The sequence below is a fragment of the Manis pentadactyla genome, chromosome 1 (genome assembly GCF_030020395.1).
Source record: "Manis pentadactyla isolate mManPen7 chromosome 1, mManPen7.hap1, whole genome shotgun sequence".
Taxonomy (NCBI): Eukaryota; Metazoa; Chordata; class Mammalia; order Pholidota; family Manidae; genus Manis; species Manis pentadactyla.
The window spans coordinates 189536754-189559033 of NC_080019.1; the positions used below are offsets into that span (position 1 = coordinate 189536754).

Genomic DNA, 22280 nt, shown 5'->3' on the forward strand with positions numbered 1-22280 from the left:
ACAAACAAGTTTTTACATGTAGAACAAATTCTTACATAATGAATAAGTTACATAGTGAACAGTACAAGGGCAGTCATCACAGAAACTTTCGGTTTTGCTCATGCATTATGAACTCTAAACAGTCAGTTCAAATATGAATACTCATTTGGTTTTTATACTTGATTTATATGTGGATACCACTTTTCTCTCTTTATTATTATTATTTTTAATAAAATGCTGAAGTGGTAGGTAGATACAAGATAAAGGTAGAAAACATAGTTTAGTGTTGTAAGAGAGCAAATGTAGATGATCAGGTGTGTGCCTGTAGACTATGTGTTAATCCAAGCTAGACCAGGGCAATAAAACATCCACGTATGCAGAAGTTTTCTCTCAGAACAGGGGGGGTGAGGTTCTAAGCCTCACCTCTGTTGATCCCCAATTTCTCACCTGATGGCCCCCCTGCGACTGTGCCTGTCTTAGGTTGTTCCTCCCTTGAGGAATCTTACCCGTCTCTGGCTAACCAGTCATCTTCCGGGGCCATACAGGGAAATGTGAAGTTGGTAAGTGAGAGAGAAGCCTTATTGTTTGAAAAAGTTAGCTTTTTACTTCTTTGCATACTTATGCCCTGTGGCTTCTATGCCCAGCATTTGTCTTGAGGTATCTTTACCACTTGGAAGAATTATGATACTCGGTAAATTTGATATGAGGCACGAATTCTATTTAAGGGTTGTAATTAGGAAGGAAGAAGAAAAGCTATAGAAGTAGCAGGCGGAAGAAAACATGGGAAGATTGATTATTTCTTTGATATATCTTCTTGTAGAGTAACTTCAGCATGTACAGGTTTTAAGCTACTACTTAAATTGCACACACACATTAACATAATAGGAGTATAGTTACATAACCAAAGCATATCTGTAATTACCAGCCATCTGCAGTGAAACCAAGAAAACCAGTTAGGCACCTTAGGCATTTGTGAATGATTTGTGAAATCTATGATATGGTGGATATTGTCCAACTGAACTTGAACAGTCTGAGAGAAAACAGACAAATTAAAACAACCCATTCCTGGGGATTGTTCACATGCCATATGTTCTTTTAACAGTAAATAGTTTGTAGTTGTAAGACTTTGGAGCGCTACAATTTGCACTTCTCCAAATTCTTGGTTGAGTTCCAACAGTATAGATCCAGTCCAATTTTGTTGTTTTACTGTATGCACAGGCCAGCTTAGATATCTCCTTCCTCATTCCCATGGCAAGTCCAGGAACTGGTGGGATGAGTGCATCTACAGCTGTAGCAGTGCGTGGATCTTTGTTGGGGTTTTTTGATGATCATCTTCTGGCATGAGTCTTCCAGAGAGTGCAGATGTTGGAAGTTCTTTTTCATATCATATCTTAGTTCATTTTCGGGGTAGCCCAGTTAGGCTTTGATCCTCTGTATAAACACAAACAGACCCTTTGCCTACACTTTTATATGCCCTTTATACCCTTGTGTAGAACTCGTTGGAGGTTACCACACAGAAACTGCCCTTTTTTTTTTTTTTTCTATCACTAATCTGCACTTACATGACGAATATTATGTTTACTAGGCGCTCCCCTATAAACCCCTTTACAGTCACTGTCCATCAGCATAGCAAAATGTTGTAGAATCACTACTTGCCTTCTCTGTGTTGTACAGCCCTCCCTTTTCTCCTACCCCCCCATGCATGTTAATCTTAATACCCCCTTCTCCCCCACTTATCCCTCCCTACCCACCCATCCTCCCCAGTCCCTTTCCCTTTGGTACCTGTTAGTCCATTCTTGAGTTCTGTGATTCTGCTGCTGTTTTGTTCCTTCAGTTTTTCCTTTGTTCTTATATTCCACAGATAAGTGAAATCATTTGGTATTTCTCTTTCTCCGCTTGGCTTGTTTCACTGAGCATAATTCCCTCCAGCTCCATCCATGTTGCTGCAAATGATTGGATTTGCCCTTTTCTTATGGCTGAGTAGTATTCCATTGTGTATATGTACCACATCTTCTTTATCCATTCATCTATTGATGGACATTTAGGTTGCTTCCAATTCTTGGCTATTGTAAATAGTGCTGCGATAAACATAGGGGTGCATCTGTCTTTCTCAAACTTGATTGCTGCATTCTTAGGGTAAATTCCTAGGAGTGCAATTCCTGGGTCAAATGGTAAGTCTGTTTTGAGCATTTTGATGTACCTCCATACTGCTTTCCACAATGGTTGAACTAACTTACATTCCCACCAGCAGTGTAGGAGGGTTCCCCTTTCTCCACAGCCTCGCCAACATTTGTTGTTGTTTGTCTTTTGGATGGCAGCCATCCTTACTGGTGTGAGGTGATACCTCATTGTAGTTTTAATTTGCATTTCTCTGATAATTAGCGATGTGGAAAATCTTTTCATGTGTCTGTTGGCCATCTGTATTTCTTTTTTGGAGAACTGTCTCTTCAGTTCCTCTGCCCATTTTTTAATTGGGTTATTTGTTTTTTGTTTGTTGAGGCGTGAGAGCTCCTTATATATTCTGGACGTCAAGCCTTTATCGGATGTGTCATTTTCAAATATACTCTCCCATACTGTAGGGATCCTTCTTGTTCTATTGATGGTGTCTTTTGCTGTACAGAAGCTTTTCAGCTTAATATAGTCCCACTTACTCATTTTTGCTGTTGTTTTCCTTGCCCGGGGAGATATGTTCAAGAAGAGGTCACTCATGTTTATGTCTAAGAGGTTTGTGCCTATGTTTTCTTCCAAGAGTTTAATGGTTTCATGGCTTACATTCAGGTCTTTGATCCATTTTGAGTTTACTTTTGTATATGGGGTTAGACAATGGTCCAGTTTCATTCTCCTACATGTAGCTGTCCAGTTTTGCCAGCACCACCTGTTGAAGAGACTGTCATTTTGCCATTGTATGTCCATAGCTCCTTTATCAAATATTAATTGACCATATATGTCTGGGTTAATGTCTGGATTCTCTAGTCTGTTCCATTGGTCTGTGGCTCTGCTCTTGTGCCAGTACCAAATTGTCTTGATTACTATGGCTTTATAGTAGAGCTTGAAGTTGGGGAGTGAGATCCCCCCTACTTTATTCTTCTTTCTCAGGATTGCTTTGGCTATTCGGGGTCTTTGGTGTTTCCATATGAATTTTTGAATTATTTGTTCCAGTTCATTGAAGAATGTTGCTGGTAGTTTCATAGGGATTGCATCAAATCTGTATATTGCTTTGGGCAGGATGGCCATTTTAACGATATTAATTCTTCCTAGCCACGAGCATGGGATGAGTTTCCATCTGTTAGTGTCCCCTTTAATTTCTCTTAAGAGTGACTTGTAGTTTTCAGAGTATAAGTCTTTCACTTCTTTGGTTAGGTTTATTCCTAGGTATTTTATTTTTTTTGATGCAATTGTGAATGGAGTTGTTTTCCTGATTTCTCTTTCTGTTGGTTCATTGTTAGTATATAGGAAAGCCACAGATTTCTGTGTGTTGATTTTGTATCCTGCAACTTTGCTGTATTCCGATATCAGTTCTAGTAATTTTGGAGTGGAGTCTAAAGGGTTTTTTATGTACAGTATCATGTCATCTGCAAATAGTGACAGTTTAACTTCTTCTTTACCAATCTGGATTCCTTGTATTTCTTTTTTTTTTTTTTTTTTTTTTTTTTTTAATAATTATTTTTTATTGAAGGGTAGTTGACACACAGTATTACATTACATGAGTTTCAAGTGTACAACACAGTGGTAGAACATTTATATACATAATTCTAGGTTCCAGCTATCACCCTACCAGGCTGTTACAATATCTTGACTATATTCCTTATGCTATACCTTACATCCCGGTTACTAATTTATTTTACCATTGGAAGTCTGTCCTTTTTTTTTTTTTTTTTTTGTGAGGGCATCTCTCATATTTATTGATCAAATGGTTGTTAACGACAATAAGATTCTGTATAGGGGAGTCAATGCTCAATGCACAATCATTATTCCACCCCAAGCCTAATTTTTGTCAGTCTCCAATCTTCTGAGGCATAACAAACAAGTTTTTACATGTAGAACAAATTCTTACATAATGAATAAGTTACATAGTGAACAGTACAAGGGCAGTCATCACAGAAACTTTCGGTTTTGCTCATGCATTATGAACTATAAACAGTCAGTTCAAATATGAATACTCATTTGGTTTTTATACTTGATTTATATGTGGATACCACATTTCTCTCTTTATTATTATTATTTTTAATAAAATGCTGAAGTGGTAGGTAGATACAAGATAAAGGTAGAAAACATAGTTTAGTGTTGTAAGAGAGCACATGTAGATGATCAGGTGTGTGCCTGTAGACTATGTGTTAATCCAAGCTAGACCAGGGCAATAAAACATCCACGTATGCAGAAGATTTCTCTCAGAACGGGGGGGTGAGGTTCTAAGCCTCACCTCTGTTGATCCCCAATTTCTCACCTGATGGCCCCCCCTGCGACTGTGCCTGTCTTAGGTTGTTCCTCCCTTGAGGAATCTTACCCGTCTCTGGCTAACCAGTCATCTTCCGGGGCCATACAGGGAAATGTGAAGTTGGTAAGTGAGAGAGAAGCCTTATTGTTAGAAATGGTTAGCTTTTTATTTCTTTGCATATTTATGCCCTGTAGCTTCCATGCCCAGCATTTGTCTTGAGGTATCTTTACCACTTGGAAGAATTATGATAGTTGGTAAATTTGATATGAGGCACGAATTCTATTTAAGGGTTGTAATTAGGAAGGAAGAAGAAAAGCTATAGAAGTAGCAGAAGGAAGAAAACATAGGAAGATTGATTATTTCTTTGATATATCTTCTTGTAGAGTAACTTCAGCATGTATAGGTTTTAAGCTACTACTTAAATTGCACACACACATTAACATAATAGGAGTATAGTTACATAACCAAAGCATATCTGTAATTACCAGCCATCTGCAGTGAAACCAAGAAAACCAGTTAGGCACCTTAGGCATTTGTGAAAACTTATCTATGATATGGTGGATATTGTCCAAATGAACTTGAACAGTCTGAGAGAAATCAGACAAATTAAAACAACCCATTCCTGGGGACTGTTCACATGCCATATGTTCTTTTAACAATAAATAGTTTGTAGTTGTAAGACTTTGGAGCGCTACAATTTGCACTTCTCCAAATTCTTGGTTGAGTTCCAACAGTATAGATCCAGTCCAATTTTGTTGTTTTACTGTATGCACAGGCCAGCTTAGATATCTCCTTCCTCATTCCCATGGCAGGTCCAGGAACTGGTGGGATGAGTGCATCTACAGCTGTAGCAGTGCGTGGATCTTTGTTGGGGTTTTTTGATGATCATCTTCTGGCATGAGTCTTCCAGAGGGTGCAGATGTTGGAAGTTCTTTTTCATATCGTATCTTAGTTCATTTTCGGGGTAGCCCAATTAGGCTTTGATCCTCTGTATAAACACAAACAGACCCTTTGCCTACACTTTTATATGCCCTTTATACCCTTGTGTAGAACTCGTTGGAGGTTACCACACAGGAACTGCCCTTTTTTTTTTTTTTTTTTTTTTTTTTTTTGCTATCACTAATCTACACTTACATGACGAATATTATGTTTACTAGGCTCTCCCCTATACCAGGTCTCCCCTATAAACCCCTTTACAGTCACTGTCCATCAGCATAGCAAAATGTTGTAGAATCACTACTTGCCTTCTCTGTGTTGTACAGCCCTCCCTTTTCTCCTACCCCCCCATGCATGTTAATCTTAATACCCCCGTACTTCTCCCCCCCTTATCCCTCCCTACCCACCCATCCTCCCCAGTCCCTTTCCCTTTGGTACCTGTTAGTCCATTCTTGAGTTCTGTGATTCTGCTGCTGTTTTGTTCCTTCAGTTTTTCCTTTGTTCTTATATTCCACAGATAAGTGAAATCATTTGGTATTTCTCTTTCTCCGCTTGGCTTGTTTCACTGAGCATAATACCCTCCAGCTCCATCCATGTTGCTGCAAATGATTGGATTTGCCCTTTTCTTATAGCTGAGTAGTATTCCATTGTGTATATGTACCACATCTTCTTTATCCATTCATCTATTGATGGACATTTAGGTTGCTTCCAATTCTTGGCTATTGTAAATAGTGCTGCAATAAACATAGGGGTGCATCTGTCTTTCTCAAACTTGATTGCTGCATTCTTAGGGTAAATTCCTAGGAGTGCAATTCCTGGGTCAAATGGTAAGTCTGTTTTGAGCATTTTGATGTACCTCCATACTGCTTTCCACAATGGTTGAACTAACTTACATTCCCACCAGCAGTGTAGGAGGGTTCCCCTTTCTCCACAGCCTCGCCAACATTTGTTGTTGTTTGTCTTTTGGATGGCAGCCATCCTTACTGGTGTGAGGTGATACCTCATTGTAGTTTTAATTTGCATTTCTCTGATAATTAGCGATGTGGAGCATCTTTTCATGTGTCTGTTGGCCATCTGTATTTCTTTTTTGGAGAACTGTCTGTTCAGTTCCTCTGCCCATTTTTTAATTGGGTTATTTGTTTTTTGTTTGTTGAGGCGTGAGAGTTCCTTATATATTCTGGACGTCAAGCCTTTATCGGATGTGTCATTTTCAAATATATTCTCCCATACTGTAGGGATCCTTCTTGTTCTATTGATGGTGTCTTTTGCTGTACAGAAGCTTTTCAGCTTAATATAGTCCCACTTACTCATTTTTGCTGTTGTTTTCCTTGCCCGGGGAGATATGTTCAAGAAGAGGTCACTCATGTTTATGTCTAAGAGGTTTGTGCCTATGTTTTCTTCCAAGAGTTTAATGGTTTCATGGCTTACATTCAGGTCTTTGATCCATTTTGAGTTTACTTTTGTATATGGGGTTAGACAATGGTCCAGTTTCATTCTCCTACATGTAGCTGTCCAGTTTTGCCAGCACCACCTGTTGAAGAGACTGTCATTTCGCCATTGTATGTCCATGGCTCCTTTATCAAATATTAATTGACCATATATGTCTGGGTTAATGTCTGGATTCTCTAGTCTGTTCCATTGGTCTGTGGCTCTGCTCTTGTGCCAGTACCAAATTGTCTTGATTACTATGGCTTTATAGTAGAGCTTGAAGTTGGGGAGTGAGATCCCCCCTACTTTATTCTTCTTTCTCAGGATTGCTTTGGCTATTCGGGGTCTTTGGTGTTTCCATATGAATTTTTGAATTATTTGTTCCAGTTCATTGAAGAATGTTGCTGGTAGTCTCATAGGGATTGCATCAAATCTGTATATTGCTTTGGGCAGGATGGCCATTTTAACGATATTAATTCTTCCTAGCCACGAGCATGGGATGAGTTTCCATCTGTTAGTGTCCCCTTTAATTTCTCTTAAGAGTGACTTGTAGTTTTCAGAGTATAAGTCTTTCACTTCTTTGGTTAGGTTTATTCCTAGGTATTTTATTTTTTTTGATGCAATTGTGAATGGAGTTGTTTTCCTGATTTCTCTCTCTGTTGGTTCATTGTTAGTATATAGGAAAGCCACAGATTTCTGTGTGTTGATTTTGTATCCTGCAACTTTGCTGTATTCCGATATCAGTTCTAGTAGTTTTGGGGTGGAGTCTTTAGGGTTTTTTATGTACAGTATCATGTCATCTGCAAATAGTGACAGTTTAACTTCTTCTTTACCAATCTGGATTCCTTGTATTTCTTTATTTTGTCTGATTGCCGTGGCTAGGACCTCCAGTACTATGTTAAATAACAGTGGAGAGAGTGGGCATCCCTGTCTAGTTCCCGATCTCAGAGGAAATGCTTTCAGCTTCTCGCTGTTCAATATAATGTTGGCTGTGGGTTTATCATAGATGGCCTTTATTATGTTGAGGTACTTGCCCTCTATTCCCATTTTGCTGAGAGTTTTTAACATGAATGGATGTTGAACTTTGTCAAATGCTTTTTCAGCATCTATGGAGATGATCATGTGGTTTTTGTCTTTCTTTTTGTTGATGTGGTGGATGATGTTGATGGACTTTCGAATGTTGTACCATCCTTGCATCCCTGGAATGAATCCCACTTGGTCATGGTGTATGATCCTTTTGATGTATTTTTGAATTCGGTTTGCTAATATTTTGTTGAGTATTTTTGCATCTACGTTCATCAGGGATATTGGTCTGTAGTTTTCTTTTTTGGTGGGGTCTTTGCCTGGTTTTGGTATTAGGGTGATGTTAGCTTCATAGAATGAGTTTGGGAGTATCCCCTCCTCCTCTATTTTTTGGAAAACTCTAAGGAGAATGGGTATTATGTCTTCCCTGTATGTCTGATAAAATTCCGAGGTAAATCCATCTGGCCCGGGGGTTTTGTTCTTTGGTAGTTTTTTGATTACCTCTTCAATTTCGTTGCTGGTAATTGGTCTGTTTAGATTTTCTGTTTCTTCCTGGGTCAATCTTGGAAGGTTATATTTTTCTAGGAAGTTGTCCATTTCTCCTAGGTTTCCCAGCTTGTTAGCATATAGGTTTTCATAGTATTCTCCAATAATTCTTTGCATTTCCGTGGGGTCCGTCGTGATTTTTCCTTTCTCGTTTCTGATACTGTTGATTTGTGTTGACTCTCTTTTCTTCTTAATAAGTCTGGCTAGAGGCTTATCTATTTTGTTTATTTTCTCGAAGAACCAGCTCTTGGTTTCATTGATTTTTGCTGTTGTTTTATTCTTCTCAATTTTATTTATTTCTTCTCTGATCTTTATTATGTCCCTCCTTCTGCTGACCTTAGGCCTCATCTGTTCTTCTTTTTCCAATTTCGATAATTGTGACATTAGACCATTCATTTGGGATTGCTCTTCCTTTTTTAAATATGCTTGGATTGCTATATACTTTCCTCTGAAGACTGCTTTTGCTGTGTCCCACAGAAGTTGGGGCTTAGTGTTGTTGTCATTTGTTTCCATATATTGCTGGATCTCCATTTTGATTTGGTCATTGATCCATTGATTATTTAGGAGCGTGTTGTTAAGCCTCCATGTGTTTGTGAGCCTCTTTGCTTTCTTTGTACAGTTTATTTCTAGTTTTATGCCTTTGTGGTCTGAAAAGTTGGTTGGTAGGATTTCAATTTTTTGGAATTTTCTGAGGCTCTTTTTGTGGCCTAGTATGTGGTCTATTCTGGAGAATGTTCCATGTGCACTTGAGAAGAATGTGTATCCTGTTGCTTTTGGATGTAGAGTTCTATAGATGTCTATTAGGTCCATCTGCTCTACTGTGTTGTTCAGTGCTTCCGTGTCCTTACTTATTTTCTGCCCAGTGGATCTATCCTTTGGGGTGGGTGGTGTGTTGAAGTCTCCTAGAATGAATGCATTGCAGTCTATATCCCCCTTTAGTTCTGTTAGTATTTGTTTCACATATGCTGGTGCTCCTGTGTTGGGTGCATATATATTTAGAATGGTTATATCCTCTTGTTTGACTGAGCCCTTTATCATTATGTAGTGTCCTTCTTTATCTCTTGTTACTTTCTTTGTTTTGAAGTCTATTTTGTCTGATATTAGTACTGCAACCCCTGCTTTCTTCTCACTGTTGTTTGCTTGAAATATGTTTTTCCATCCCTTGACTTTTAGTCTGTACATGTCTTTGGGTTTGAGGTGAGTTTCTTGTAAGCAGCATATAGATGGGTCTTGCTTTTTTATCCATTCTGTTACTCTATGTCTTTTGATTGGTGCATTCAACCCATTAACATTTAGGGTGACTATTGAAAGATATGTACTTATTGCCATTGCAGGCTTTAAATTCGTGGTTACCAAAGGTTCAAGGTTAGCCTCTTTAGTATCTTACTGCCTAACTTAGCTCGCTTATTGAGCTGTTATATACACTGTCTGGAGATTCTTTTCTTCTCTCCCTTCTTGTTCCTCCTCCTCGATTCTTCATATGTTGGGTGTTTTGTGCTGTGCTCCTTCTAGGAGTGCTCCCATCTAGAGCAGTCCCTGTAAGATGTTCTGTAGAGGTGGTTTGTGGAAAGCAAATTCCCTCAGCTTTTGTTTGTCTGGGAATTGTTTAATCCCACCGTCATATTTGAATGATAGTCGTGCTGGATACAGTATCCTTGGTTCAAGGCCCTTCTGTTTTATTGTATTAAATATATCATGCCATTCTCTTCTGGTCTGTAGGGTTTCTGTGAGAAATCTGACGTTAGCCTGATGGGTTTCCCTTTATAGGTGACCTTTTTCTCTCTAGCTGCCTTTAACACTCTTTCCTTGTCCTTGATCTTTGCCATTTTAATTATTATGTGTCTTGGTGTTGCCCTTCTTGGATCCTTTCTGTTGGGGGTTCTGTGTATTTCCGTGGTCTGTTCGATTACTTCCTCCCCCAGTGTGGGGAAGTTTTCAGCAATTATTTCTTCTAAGATACTTTCCATCTCTTTTCCTCTCTCTTCTTCTTCTGGTACCCCTATAATACGGATATTGTTCCTTTTGGATTGGTCACACAGTTCTCTTAATATTGTTTCATTCCTGGAGATCCTTTTGTCTCTCTCTATGTCAGCTTCTATGCGTTCCTGTTCTCTGATTTCAATTCCATCAATGGCCTCTTGCATTCTATCCATTCTGCTTATAAACCCTTCCAGAGTTTGTTTCATTTCTGCGATCTCCTTTCTGGCATCTGTGATCTCTTTCCGGACTTCATCCCATTTTTCTTGCGTATTTCTCTGCATCTCTGTCAGCATGTTTATGATTCTTATTTTGAATTCTTTGTCAGGAAGACTGGTTAGGTCTGTCTCCTTCTCTGGTGTTGTCTCTGTGATCTTTGTCTGCCTGTAGCTTTGCCTTTTCATGGTGATAGGAATAGTCTGCAGAACTGGGACGAGTGACGGCTGGAAGGACTTCCTTTCTTGTTGGTTTGTGGCCCTCCTCTCCTGGGAGAACAGCGGCCTCTAGTGGCTTGTGCTGCGCAGCTGCACGCAGACAGGGTTTGTGCTTCCTGCCCAGCTGCTATGGAGTTAATCTCCGCTGTTGCTGTGGGCGTGGCCTGGCTCGGGCAGCTGCTCCAAAATGGTGGAGTCGCGTTGGAGCAGGAGCTGCTGGGAGGCTATTTATCTCCGTAAGGGGCCTCCCTGCTCCCTGCAGCCCAGGGGTTAGAGTGCCCAGAGATCCCGGATTCCCTACCTCTGGATTAAGTGACCCGCCCTGCCCCTTTAAGACTTCCAAAAAGCACCCGCCAAAACAAAACAACGACCACAAAAAAAAAACAAGAAAAAAAATTTTTTTAATTAAAAAAAAAAAGGTGGTCGTTCGTTTTTCTTTATTCTCCAGTGCCAGCCTCAGGCCTCTGCTCACCGGTCTTTCTGCCCTGTTTCCCTAGTATTGGGGTCCCTGTCCCTTTAAGAGTTCCAAAAAGCGCTCGCCAAAACAAAACAGCAAAAAAGCAAAAAAAAAAAAAATGGTCGCGCGCTTTTCTTATGCCCTCTGTCGCCCAGCCTGCAGTGCCTGCTCACTGTTCTTGCTGCCCTGTTTTCCTAGTATCGAGGGCCCTGCACTCTGGCCCGGATGGCTGGGGCTGGGTGCTCGGCAGTCCTGGGCTCCGTCTCCCTCCCGCTCTGCCTGCTCTTCTCCCGCCGGGAGCTGGGGGGAGGGGCGCTCGGCTCCCGCGGGGCCGGGGCTTGTATCTTACCCCCTTCGCGAGGCGCTGGGTTCTCTCAGGTGTGGATGTGGTCTGGATATTGTCCTGTGTCCTCTGATCTTTATTCTAGGAAGGGTTGTCTTTGTTATATTTTCATAGATATATGTTGTTTTGGGAGGAGATTTCCGCTGCTCTACTCACGCCGCCATCTTCCGCCCCTCTCCGAAACATAATAACATTTTTAAAGACTGATTAGGATCTCATGCCATTCATTTTTATATGAGTCTCACTTCTGGTGTTATATTTTCATCCTTACCTTTTTATTCATTTTCTCTACTCAGCATTCTTTTTGTCTTTTAAAATTATATATGTAATCAAGGGCACCTCAAACATTTATTTTTAAACACAGTTGAGGTTTAAAAGAAGAGAAAACCAAATGTTCTCTAATTGAGAAGAGGACCATCAGAAAATGTTTATAATTACGTCAGTAAACTGAACATAAAGTATACAGTTGTACATCTTTCTTTTAGTCTAACGTTTCATCGAAAAAGATTCTGATCATTGTCTCTCATGTAGTCAGAAACAAGTTCACGACTTGTTTCAATGTAGTCCAGTTTCTTTATTTTTCATTTTGTTTCAATGTAGTCCAGTCTAGTTCACATTGTGAGGCAGCTGTCATTAAAAGGGTGGTGGGTACAAACAGATGAACTCATAGCATTTTCTGTGGCTAAGCTGTAAGTGTGTGTGTGTGTGTTTATAATACTTTGTGACTTTTGAGACCTGAACTTTAGGTATGTGTTGCCGAGTCGGCCCTTACGCCCAGTGTAACCTTGTGGTTGCACATCTCCTGGCTAAAGGTCTGAGTCCAAGGTGAAATCACTGGCTCAAAATAGAAGCACAAGATAGAGGAGAAACCGTGCTGACTTGGCTACCAGCAGCAAGGCACATGTGTGGGCACTGGTCTTGGTGGCAGAAGTGAACCAGGTAGAATACAGCATTGTGAGTAGAGTCGGCGTGGTGGTTACCTCAGTAAGTGATGACTCAACAGCCTCAGGATCAGCAAAGTTGAAGCAAGGAAAATATGAGTAGAACCATCCCCATGCTACAGGGAAGGTCCCTGACCTGTCTTTGAACCTCTGCTGCCTGAGCATCTCAAGGCTGCAGAAATCATTGCTACCCCTGTGTGCAGAAAAAAAACTACCTCAGAAGTCTTTAAGGACCTGGTCTGGTGAGCAGATCTGCCTCCCAGGAACTTGCTGTCTAAGGCTGAAGAGGGACAGATATCCTTCCTATAAGTTGATGTCACCTTTGACTAAGAGCCATAATTGTTTCCCTTGAAGTCTATGTAGATCAGCTTTAGGGTACACTGTCCTCGGAGGGAGAGGCTCCAAGTCTCTATAGCTGAACCCTTGTCTTCAGTGGCCTGTTCACATTCCAAGCCTAAGTGGGAAGTTCTGGCTGTAGGGAACCTGAGAGGAGGTGGAAAATAAGTTCCTTAAGGCAAAAATGAAATGTTAGGATTTCATTAAGCAGTCATTGATATTAATAGAATTTGAAACTGGAAGATATTAAAGTTTAAACTTGTTCCTTCCAGTTGTTTTTTGTAAATATTGTTCTGTTCTCTGGTTCATGTATTAATTATCAGAAATAATAATATAGTGAGTGTTTTACATATAACTAATATTTACAAGCATGTGCCCTGCCACTGTCTCTGCTGGCATTGAATGGATGAACTGAAAAATGACCTAAAACTTCTAGAGAATTTGTAGATTCAGAAGTTTCAAAAAGCCACACCTACAGTGTACCTGAAGAAAACAAGATCCCTGATTTAAAAAGACATATGCACCCTTATATTTATCACAGCACTATTTACAATAGCCAAGATATGGAAGCAACTCAGGTGTCCATCAGTAAATGAATGGTTAAAGAAGAGGTGGTACATATACACAATGGAATATTATTTAGCCATAAAAAGAAAACAAATCCTATAATTTGCAACAACATGGATGGAGCTAGAGGGTATTATGCTCAGTAAAATAAGCCAGGAGGACAAAGACAAGTACCAAATGATTTCACTCATTTGTGGAGCAACAAAGCAAAACGGAAGGAACAAAACAGCAGCAGACTCACACACTCTGAGAATGGAGTAACAGTTACAGGGGAGGTGTGGGGGAGGGTGGGCAGGTGGGGAGGAAGAAGGGGATTAACGGGCAGTATAATTAGCACATACAATATAGGTAGGTCATGGGGAAGGCAGTACAGCATGGAGAAGGCAAGTAATGACTCTATAGCATCTTACTATGCTGATGAGACTGATTGCAATGGGGTAGGGGGACACTTGGTAACATTAAATGTGTGAAAGTTGAAACTACACTGTTGTTCATGTGAAACCTTCATAAGATTGTATATCAATGATACCTTAATTAAAATTTAAAAAAAAAAAGAAAAAGAGAACAGCCCCACATTGGAAAGATGCCAAAGAAGACTGGGTCTCAAGGATGTTGTACCTCACTGACAGGGGAAGGTTAAGTACCACTGCCTCACAATACAGTGATCATTTCTCTATGTCACACTGCCTGGAATTCTGGGAGGTGTCTCAACCCAAATGCCTCTGAGTAGGCCAGAGACATCACATGTATAGTTTAAAAAGCAAACAAAAACTGTTGGTCTGGCCAAATAAAATATGTACACAGAGTACCTTTAGATTAGGCAATCATTTAGGCTGTAGAGTGAAGTGTGGATGCTTCTAGGCAGGTTAAAGCGGTTCTTCAGATACCTTTCTGCAGTTAGGTGCTCTTAGGGGTGAGGGATTGAGGGCGGGGAGAAGGACATTTTGGAAGTATGCTCTTGGGAGTTAAAGGTGCCTACTTACATCAGGGGTCTGGTGAAACTTGAGGGCATTGAGGGGAGAAGGGTCCCAGAGGATGGAACTAAGTATCAAAAGGAAGAAAGGAGGCTGCCGAAAACATATGGGACCCTTTTCAAAACTTGTCTCAGGAAATTCTTAACTTCCCTCCTCGTCTTCCCTGCCCCATATGTCTTTACTCCTGGAATCCAGGTTAAGACTGCTTCTTCCGTAGTCACACAGTCACATGCTTCTGGGCAGGTTGCTTAGGCCCTCATGGTCTGGGAACACACCCTCTTAAAACTGTAGACATCATTTTATTCAGTTTACCATTTACCAATGTAACCATGAGCTTTTTGGAATAGATATGCTAGACATTTGATTAATGTTGCTAACGTGGCTTTTTATGGGGAAATGCATTACAGGTTACAACAGGCCACCTGGTAAGTGGACTTTTAGATTGTAGTATATTAATAGGGTGGGACTTACCCATAGTGGGAAAGCTTGTTTTGGGGAGCAAAATGTACCTGACTTGATGGTGTGTTCATCTCTGCTAGAATAGCCTATTGGAATAGGAGTAACTGTACCATGTAGAGAAATAAAACTTAGAACTACGTTATTCCTTTCTAAGTGGTTATGTTTAAACTCTGTTTGAATTTAGTATCTTTATTCTTTGATTTGTAGTCTTTGTCAGACACTTGTAAATTTCTGCCCTATCCCATCAAAATGTTTTCAGGTTCAAAATTATTGTTCTTGTGAATATTTTATTGTTTATTCATTTATTTACTTAAGCATTCTTACCTAGGTAAATTTCCTTGTTTCCCGTGCCTCCTACCCTAGTGTGTCTTCCATATTCTCTTTTTCATTAGTGAAATTTCATTTAGTTCTTCAATGTAGAAACTTACTCTGTCAGCTTCTGCTTTACATCTTACATCAAACTGGACCTGATCTTGTCCATTCTGTTCTTCTCAAGTTTCCTTTATTTCTTATCATCCCTACTGTTACCACCATTATTCTTATTGTCTCACACCTGGGCTATTGCAGTGAGATTTTAAGAGAATTTTGCCTTTCCCTAATATGGAGTTTTAACATTAAGGGTTATAATCCATAATAGGCTATAAAATCAGTTCAATAGTGACTGGAATTGTTTCTAATAGTTTAATAGAATAGAACAGAAATACCAGAAAGTTAAGAGCAATTTGTTTTCAGCTTTGTGTGTGTGTGCATACATATACATGTCTATGGACATAATACTCCATGGATCATTATTAAAATATGTTTGTTTTTGTTGGTCACCCTGTAGGAAATGTGAAGGCCAGTGTTCTGGGCTCATTCACCCACCCCTAATCCATCCTTGTGTCTTTCAGAGTTATTTTTCCAAAACAAGCACCTCATCATCTCACAGCTCTGCTTAAGAGCCCTCACTGGCTCCCTGTTGCCTGCAGAATAAAGTCCATAGCATGGCTTACAAGGCCCTTCACAATTTGAACTTAAGGTGCCTGGGTGCTATTCTCCCTGCCCTGCCTGCCACACGTCCACCTTGTACTCAAGCCATATAGCATCTCTTGCTTTTGTCTAGACATGCCTTACTCTTTTTTTTAATTAAAGTATCATTGATACACAATCTTATGTTGGTTTCAAATACACAACACAGTGGTACAACAGTTAACTATATTATTAAGTCCTCACCCTCTCTAGTGTAGTTACTGTCATTGTAGTAAGATGTTACAGAATCATTGATTATATTCTTCATGCTGTACTACCATCCCTATGACCAACTTACATTGTGATTCAGACATGCCTTACTCTTTTATCCTTCTACCTCCCTATTCCCATGGCTTAGACCCATTCACGAAGTGGCAGACTCATCAGAGACCAGATATCACTGATTTTGAGAAGCCCTTCCCAAGTTCTACCATCTGTCATGCCCCTGCCCATCTTGTCTGCCGGCCTCCTCTCTAGCCTGATTAGGCAAGAGCAGGCGAGGACTGAGGCTGCATGTTGTGTGACTTAGTCTGCCAGTCTTGGCCGAGGTGGCACTGCCTGTGCGGCCAGCTCCTGGGTGTGTGTTTGCTGAACTGGAGTTACTGGTCGAGCTAGTACACATACCACCACCCTTCTGAGCTTTTGGGCTGTTTGTCCTTTTTTTTTTTCTTTTTTAAGTAAACCTTTCCATTTATTTAAGTACTTTCTAAAATGTTTTTAGATATCAAAGACAGAATTAGATTGGTTCCTTGAAGATTTGGGAAAGGAAATTAAAAAATGGCAGCAGGAGAAAAAGGAAATCCAAGAAAGACTAAAAGCACTGAAGAAGAAAATGAAAAAGGTTTTAAATGCCAGTGAAACGTGAGTATCAATTGAAATGCAATGATTCTTAACTGTTTTTTTATGGGTTTTTTGGTTACTTTAACATTTTTGCTATTCATTTGCAAACTGTGCTGGGTAAAGTAAAAATTTTAGATAGCATTTTTATCTCATTTTAAAGAATATCCCCTAACACTTACTCTAAATCTACCATGTTTGCAGGTAAAGTAAAAGTGGGACTGAATATCAAAGAACTGACTTCGAGTATGAGTACCACCCTTACTGTGAACATTACCTTTGACCCTCTTTTTTTCCTCATCTAAAAAATGAGGGGGCTAGTCTAGATCTCAGGTTCTTTTCTGCACTAAGATTCTGTGATGTTTTATTTTATTTATCATTACTTCCATCCTGAATCTTTAAACTATTAAAATTTGGTCCTGTAGTATGAAGGATTTGGTAATAGTTATAGGCAATACAGTTGTCAGATGGGCAAGTTTAAGATTCCCTGGAATCCATTCCTAACCCCTCTCTTCCCTAAACAGTGATGTCATGATTCCTCAGCTTAAATTGTTACCTACTGTTGTATAGCAAAATACCCCAACTCAATGTGGCTTTAATTAAGAGCCATTTTAGTTGATTATGATCTTGGAATCTGGCTGCCTTCAGCTGGCCCATTCTTCTGCTGGTCTGGCCAATGGTTCCTTGTGTGGCTGCAGTTAGTTGGGAATTGTCTGGGGCTGGGCTCAGCTGGGATGCGGGCATGTCTTGGTCTCTTTCTCTCCAGGTAGTTTCAGGGATTCTCCCCCCCCATGTGGCCTCTTCCTGTGACTTTTATCTGTATGGTTGCTCCATGTGGTCTGCAGCATGGCAGCCAGACTTATGTGGTGGGTAAGAGCTCCCAAGAATGCTGAAGCTGCCATGTCTTTGTGAAAGTTTAGGCCCAGAGCTGTCAAAGCATCACTTTCACCACATTCGGTTGTTTGAAACAAGCCGCAGGCCTAGTCCAGAGTTAAGGGCATGATTAATGGGAGGCATGGTTCACTGGAGGCCACACTACCATACTCACCTTTCAGGGCATTTACAGTTTTTTCCGTTTGTTGGTCCATATGATTAGATGAATTTATGAGTCTTCCTAGCATTTACATTTGGGCAATTTTTAGGCAGTCCTTTAAAGAATGGTGAAATATGTAACATGGCCTATGTCATTTCATTTGATATTGCTCACAGTAGTTTCATTACAATACATTTATGGAAACGATAGTGTCTGGAAAGTTTTTTACAGTAGTCTCCCCTTGTCTGCCGTTTCACCTTCCATGGTTTCGGTTACCTGTGGTCAACCGTAGCCCAGAAGCAGACAGAGCTCTTCCTGACGTAGTATCAGCAGGTTAGTAGTAGCCTAATGCCAAGGTGCAATGCCTATGTCATGCACCTCTCTTCCTCTCATCATGTAGGCATTTTATCATCTCATATCATCACAAGAAAACTGGGGCGAGTATAGCACAATAAGAAATTTGGGAGAGAGACCACATTCGTATACCTTTTATTACAGTATATTATTATAATTATTTAATTTTATCGTTAATCACTTGCTGTGCCTAATTTGTAAATTAGACCTTGTCATCGGTATGTATGTGTAGAAAAAAATACGGGGTCGAGTACTATCTATGGTTTTAGGCATCTGCTGAATGTCTTGGGTCTTGGAACATATCCTTCTTGAGTAAAGAGGGACGACTACCTCGTAATATCTGAACATGTCTAGTCTTAACTGTTAAGTTATTCAAAAATTCAGGAATATTTATATTTAATATATTTTTTATATGCTCAGGATGCTATCAATGGTCAGGATGCTCTCAAACTAGACAAAATAAATGAGGCTGTTGATAACATTTTTCTGTGCGAGCCAAAAATTAACCATTTCTGCTGAGAAGTGGTTATTTCTTACTGATTTTTTTGCCTTTTCATGTCACAATATAAAGATAAACTATAGACTTTTTACGCTCTTTGTAGTTTCCAAACAAATGTCTTAAAGCTAGATTTTTATGTTTAGATTTTAAAGTAAGATCTTAAAACTTTTTGGATAACTTAGAGAAGTACAAAGGATCTGAGGAATGATTTCTTTGGTTTTTCTGTGCTTTAGATCACACTTGGTATTCATTCAGAAATCCATGTGACATAAGGAGCTCATGATTGTTGAGACACAGACCATACGTGACTATAAAGGAGGCAGAAGCTCCATGAAAGAAATGCTCAGAATTGACTCCTCAGAAGTAATTTGCAAAAGAAGTGAAATTGCAGTTAAACTGGTTCTTAATGGAAACTGGGTTTTAGCAAGTAGGGATGACTACCAAATTGCATAGGAGAGATGATGCAGAAACTGTCCTATGCAGGACATTGCTTAAAAATCAAAGATGTACATGCTTTGTTTTGAAGGTGTGTTGTGTGTATGTGTGTGAACTGGACTTCAGATTCTATTTTGAAGGCTTTTCATTTTGAATGAGTACCACTGCTCATAGTGATGATGATCTGACACCTGTACTCCTGTATCCTCCTGTTGAACCACCTTGGAGTGGACCGAGACAGGGTGCTCTGCACTGCAGTCATAAAAGGAAAATTTCCCAAAAAGAAGGCAACCCAAATTCTTTGCCTGTTTAGAAGATAACTAGATATTTCAAAACCAAATGTAGAAACTTATAAGGATTCAAGAAATGTTTGCATGGATGTGGGTAGAATTCACTGTGTGAATTTAGAAATCTTTGAAAATTAATTAAAGTTTGATGATTTTGCTTTTCATAGGTATACCCAGAAAAGTGATGGAAAGGATAAGGAATACGAATTACTTCTGGATCAGTCCTGTGAAATCAGGCAAATTAAACTTAGATTTATTTTTACTATCTTACTATACTTTTAATATTAGAAGCACAAGCATACTAGTCTTCTAAATATATTGTTGCTTGTCTCTTTCTTTTAAATAATTGTTTTTCCTTTTCTTTGTTTTATTCTTTAATATTTAAATAATTTTAGTCTTTAAGTATTTTTTATGATGTTCCTACTTATAGTTCACTTTATCAGTATAAAAATACCCTGAATTTATTTATTGTTAATTATGCTTTTCCTTTGAGTTTACTTGAAACTAAAAATGTGTCTTTAAAATTTTTCTTTTATGTGTTTGAAATAAGTCTCTACTGTGATAGTTTGTTGCTCTACAATTATGCATTTATTGAAGAATTTTTATTACGAATCTTTAAAAAGTTTCATTTTAACCTTTGTTAATGAACATAATGTTTTTTAGCTACTGGCAACCAGTATATTTACTTGTAAGCAGTTATATTCTGCTTTTCTCATTTAATATTGTTTCATATACATATTTCCATTCATGTCATGGTCCATGGCTGCCTCTTTTTAGCTATTAGAACCAATATTGCCATGAATTACTTTGTATAAATCACCTTTTTCTTGCTTATTCCTTGTAATATGTGCCAAAACAGAATTTCTGGCTTAAAGGATGTGGGATGTTCTTTAAAGTATATTAATATAGCCAGGTTATACTCCACCTACCTTCATAAAAATGGTGAACCAGTTTCTAAGCATCCCTACCAAATACTTACTTTTAATTTCATATCTTCCTTTGATCATGTGTAAAATGCAAAGAATACATGTGAGTCTGTGTATTATATGGTCATTAATAAAGCCTGTGTATTATAATATGTGTATATTAGGCAAGAAGTTACTCTAGAAAATATATGTCAGTCTTTTTATGGCATGATTTCCAAACTAACTGGCTTAAGCCTTGTGACCTCACTGGTTAAGTTTTTTTTCAAGAAGTTCTTTTTCTTAATATCTGCAGTAATCCATTTACAAACGAGAAAATGAAAATAGAAGAGTGTATAAAGAAAGGGAAAGAGTGTTATGAAGAGAGTCTTCAGAGATCTGTGGCTGCAGAGGTGAGTCCAGGACTCACTCAAATGTGTCTGAGAGATAAGGCAGGAGGTCATTTTGTGTTTATTACATATGAGCCAGAAAAACATGGCTGAAAAATGGGAGGCTAAGTGGTACCCTGTTGCCCATAATCCTGCCTCCCTGAAATGACCACTCATTCCTTGCCTACAGCTTTTTAATTTTTTACCCTTATCTTTATATTGTATTACATATCAGTACTCACAGTGTAACCAAATTTTGTAATCTGCTTTTCTTTTTAAATATTATAGTTCAGTTATTTTCCATGCTTTATACTTTGAATGGCTTCATATTTAGTCAAGTGATGTACCATGAAGTAGCCAACCATAGAACGTATTTGCCAATACTAGAAAAAGAACTTGAAATAATCCATTTCTTAAGAATGTACTCTCTTCTTACCCCAGAATATATACTGTCGGTATATACTATTTGAGAAACTGCTGAGACAAAAATCAAAACAATGACCAAAATAAGTGGCTATATTTTATTTAGTTCCTGAAGCATAGTTGTCTTTGTCTACCTAATTGAGAAGTAAATGTTATTTATTATTATATGTGCACATGATTATTCTGGGAAAAGAAGCAAAGATTTTGCTTGCTTAATTAGCATGTCTACAAACATGAAGCTTTCAATTAAATATCAACTCTGCAGCTGCTTCTAAGGAAAGGAATGGGGGGGAAATAAACCAAAGTCCCCACACTTTGTGGGTCCTGTGCCTATGCAGCATCCTCTCTGTATAAATGTTTGTTCCCATATACCACACTGTCTGGCAGCAGGTTTGCCCAGTGGGCCTTGTCAAGGTTCCTGACACCTGGGCGACAGCAAGGCAGTCCTGCATTTCCTGCAGTGACTCATGAAAGTGGCTGGTTAGCTTGCGGGGATGCCAGAGTCTCATGTTTTTAAAACATGCCCCAGAGGCTTCTAGTATCCTTTCTGAGAAAAACTTCTCTGAGGCTTCTGTATCCAATAGGGTAGTGCCTTGGGGTTATTCTGCAGGCCCCTGTCCCTCTGCTCACCATAGACAGGACCCTAGAAGACATACACCAGGTGTATACACATAGGTAACTTTATATATGGCTTAAGCAGTAAGCCATGTAGACAGTTTTACATATGAGAAACATATCACTTAAGGTACATAATTTACATTTTGTAACTGTTTTCAAATCAAAAAACTTTTTAGTTCATATTCACCTGTGTAAAGTTACAATATAATTCAGTTCTGGTGATTCTGTCATATGTCATTTAAAAGAAACTTGAAAGTGGTTTAGAATATTTAAGTTTTAATAACCTTAAAATAGTTTCTGTTTTTCAGTTTTAAAGTACTTGTGTTCCTTCATCTAATGATAGGTATCTGTGCTTGAAAACTGGAAGGAGATGGAAGTGTACAAGTTAGAGGTCATGGAATCACAAGTAGAAGGGTATCTTCAGAGCCTGAAGCTAATGAGCAGGTACTGTGTGGTGCCACAGGTATCTTCCCAGCCTGTCATTCAGGCAATAAAGTTAGAGCTGAACTGAGAAAAAAATGTTGCATTGGACAGGACCGTTTTATTTTCAACATTTGTACAATTAATGTGTGTTGAATTGCAGAAAAATCAAAACATATGAACAATAATGATAAAGATTATCCATAATTCTAAATTGCAGTATAACTAGTGAGTATTTTG

At 39.0% G+C, this 22280-nt stretch overlaps 1 protein-coding gene across 10 annotated transcripts in view; it reads left to right on the forward strand.

Annotated features, from left to right (window-relative positions):
• The window catches only part of TTC3 (tetratricopeptide repeat domain 3), a 156252-nt gene that overhangs the window by 120693 nt on the left and 13279 nt on the right, over nt 1-22280 (forward strand). For all 10 annotated transcript variants that reach the window (XR_008998483.1, XM_036899242.2, XM_036899240.2 and 7 more), the window contains 4 exons: nt 16565-16704; nt 19456-19524; nt 20507-20603; nt 21964-22064. Coding sequence is in view for 9 of the 10 variants with exons in the window: in XM_036899242.2 (XP_036755137.2) it covers nt 16565-16704; nt 19456-19524; nt 20507-20603; nt 21964-22064 (407 nt within the window). In the remaining variant the exon portion in view is untranslated. The remainder of the gene's footprint in view (nt 1-16564; nt 16705-19455; nt 19525-20506; nt 20604-21963; nt 22065-22280) is intronic.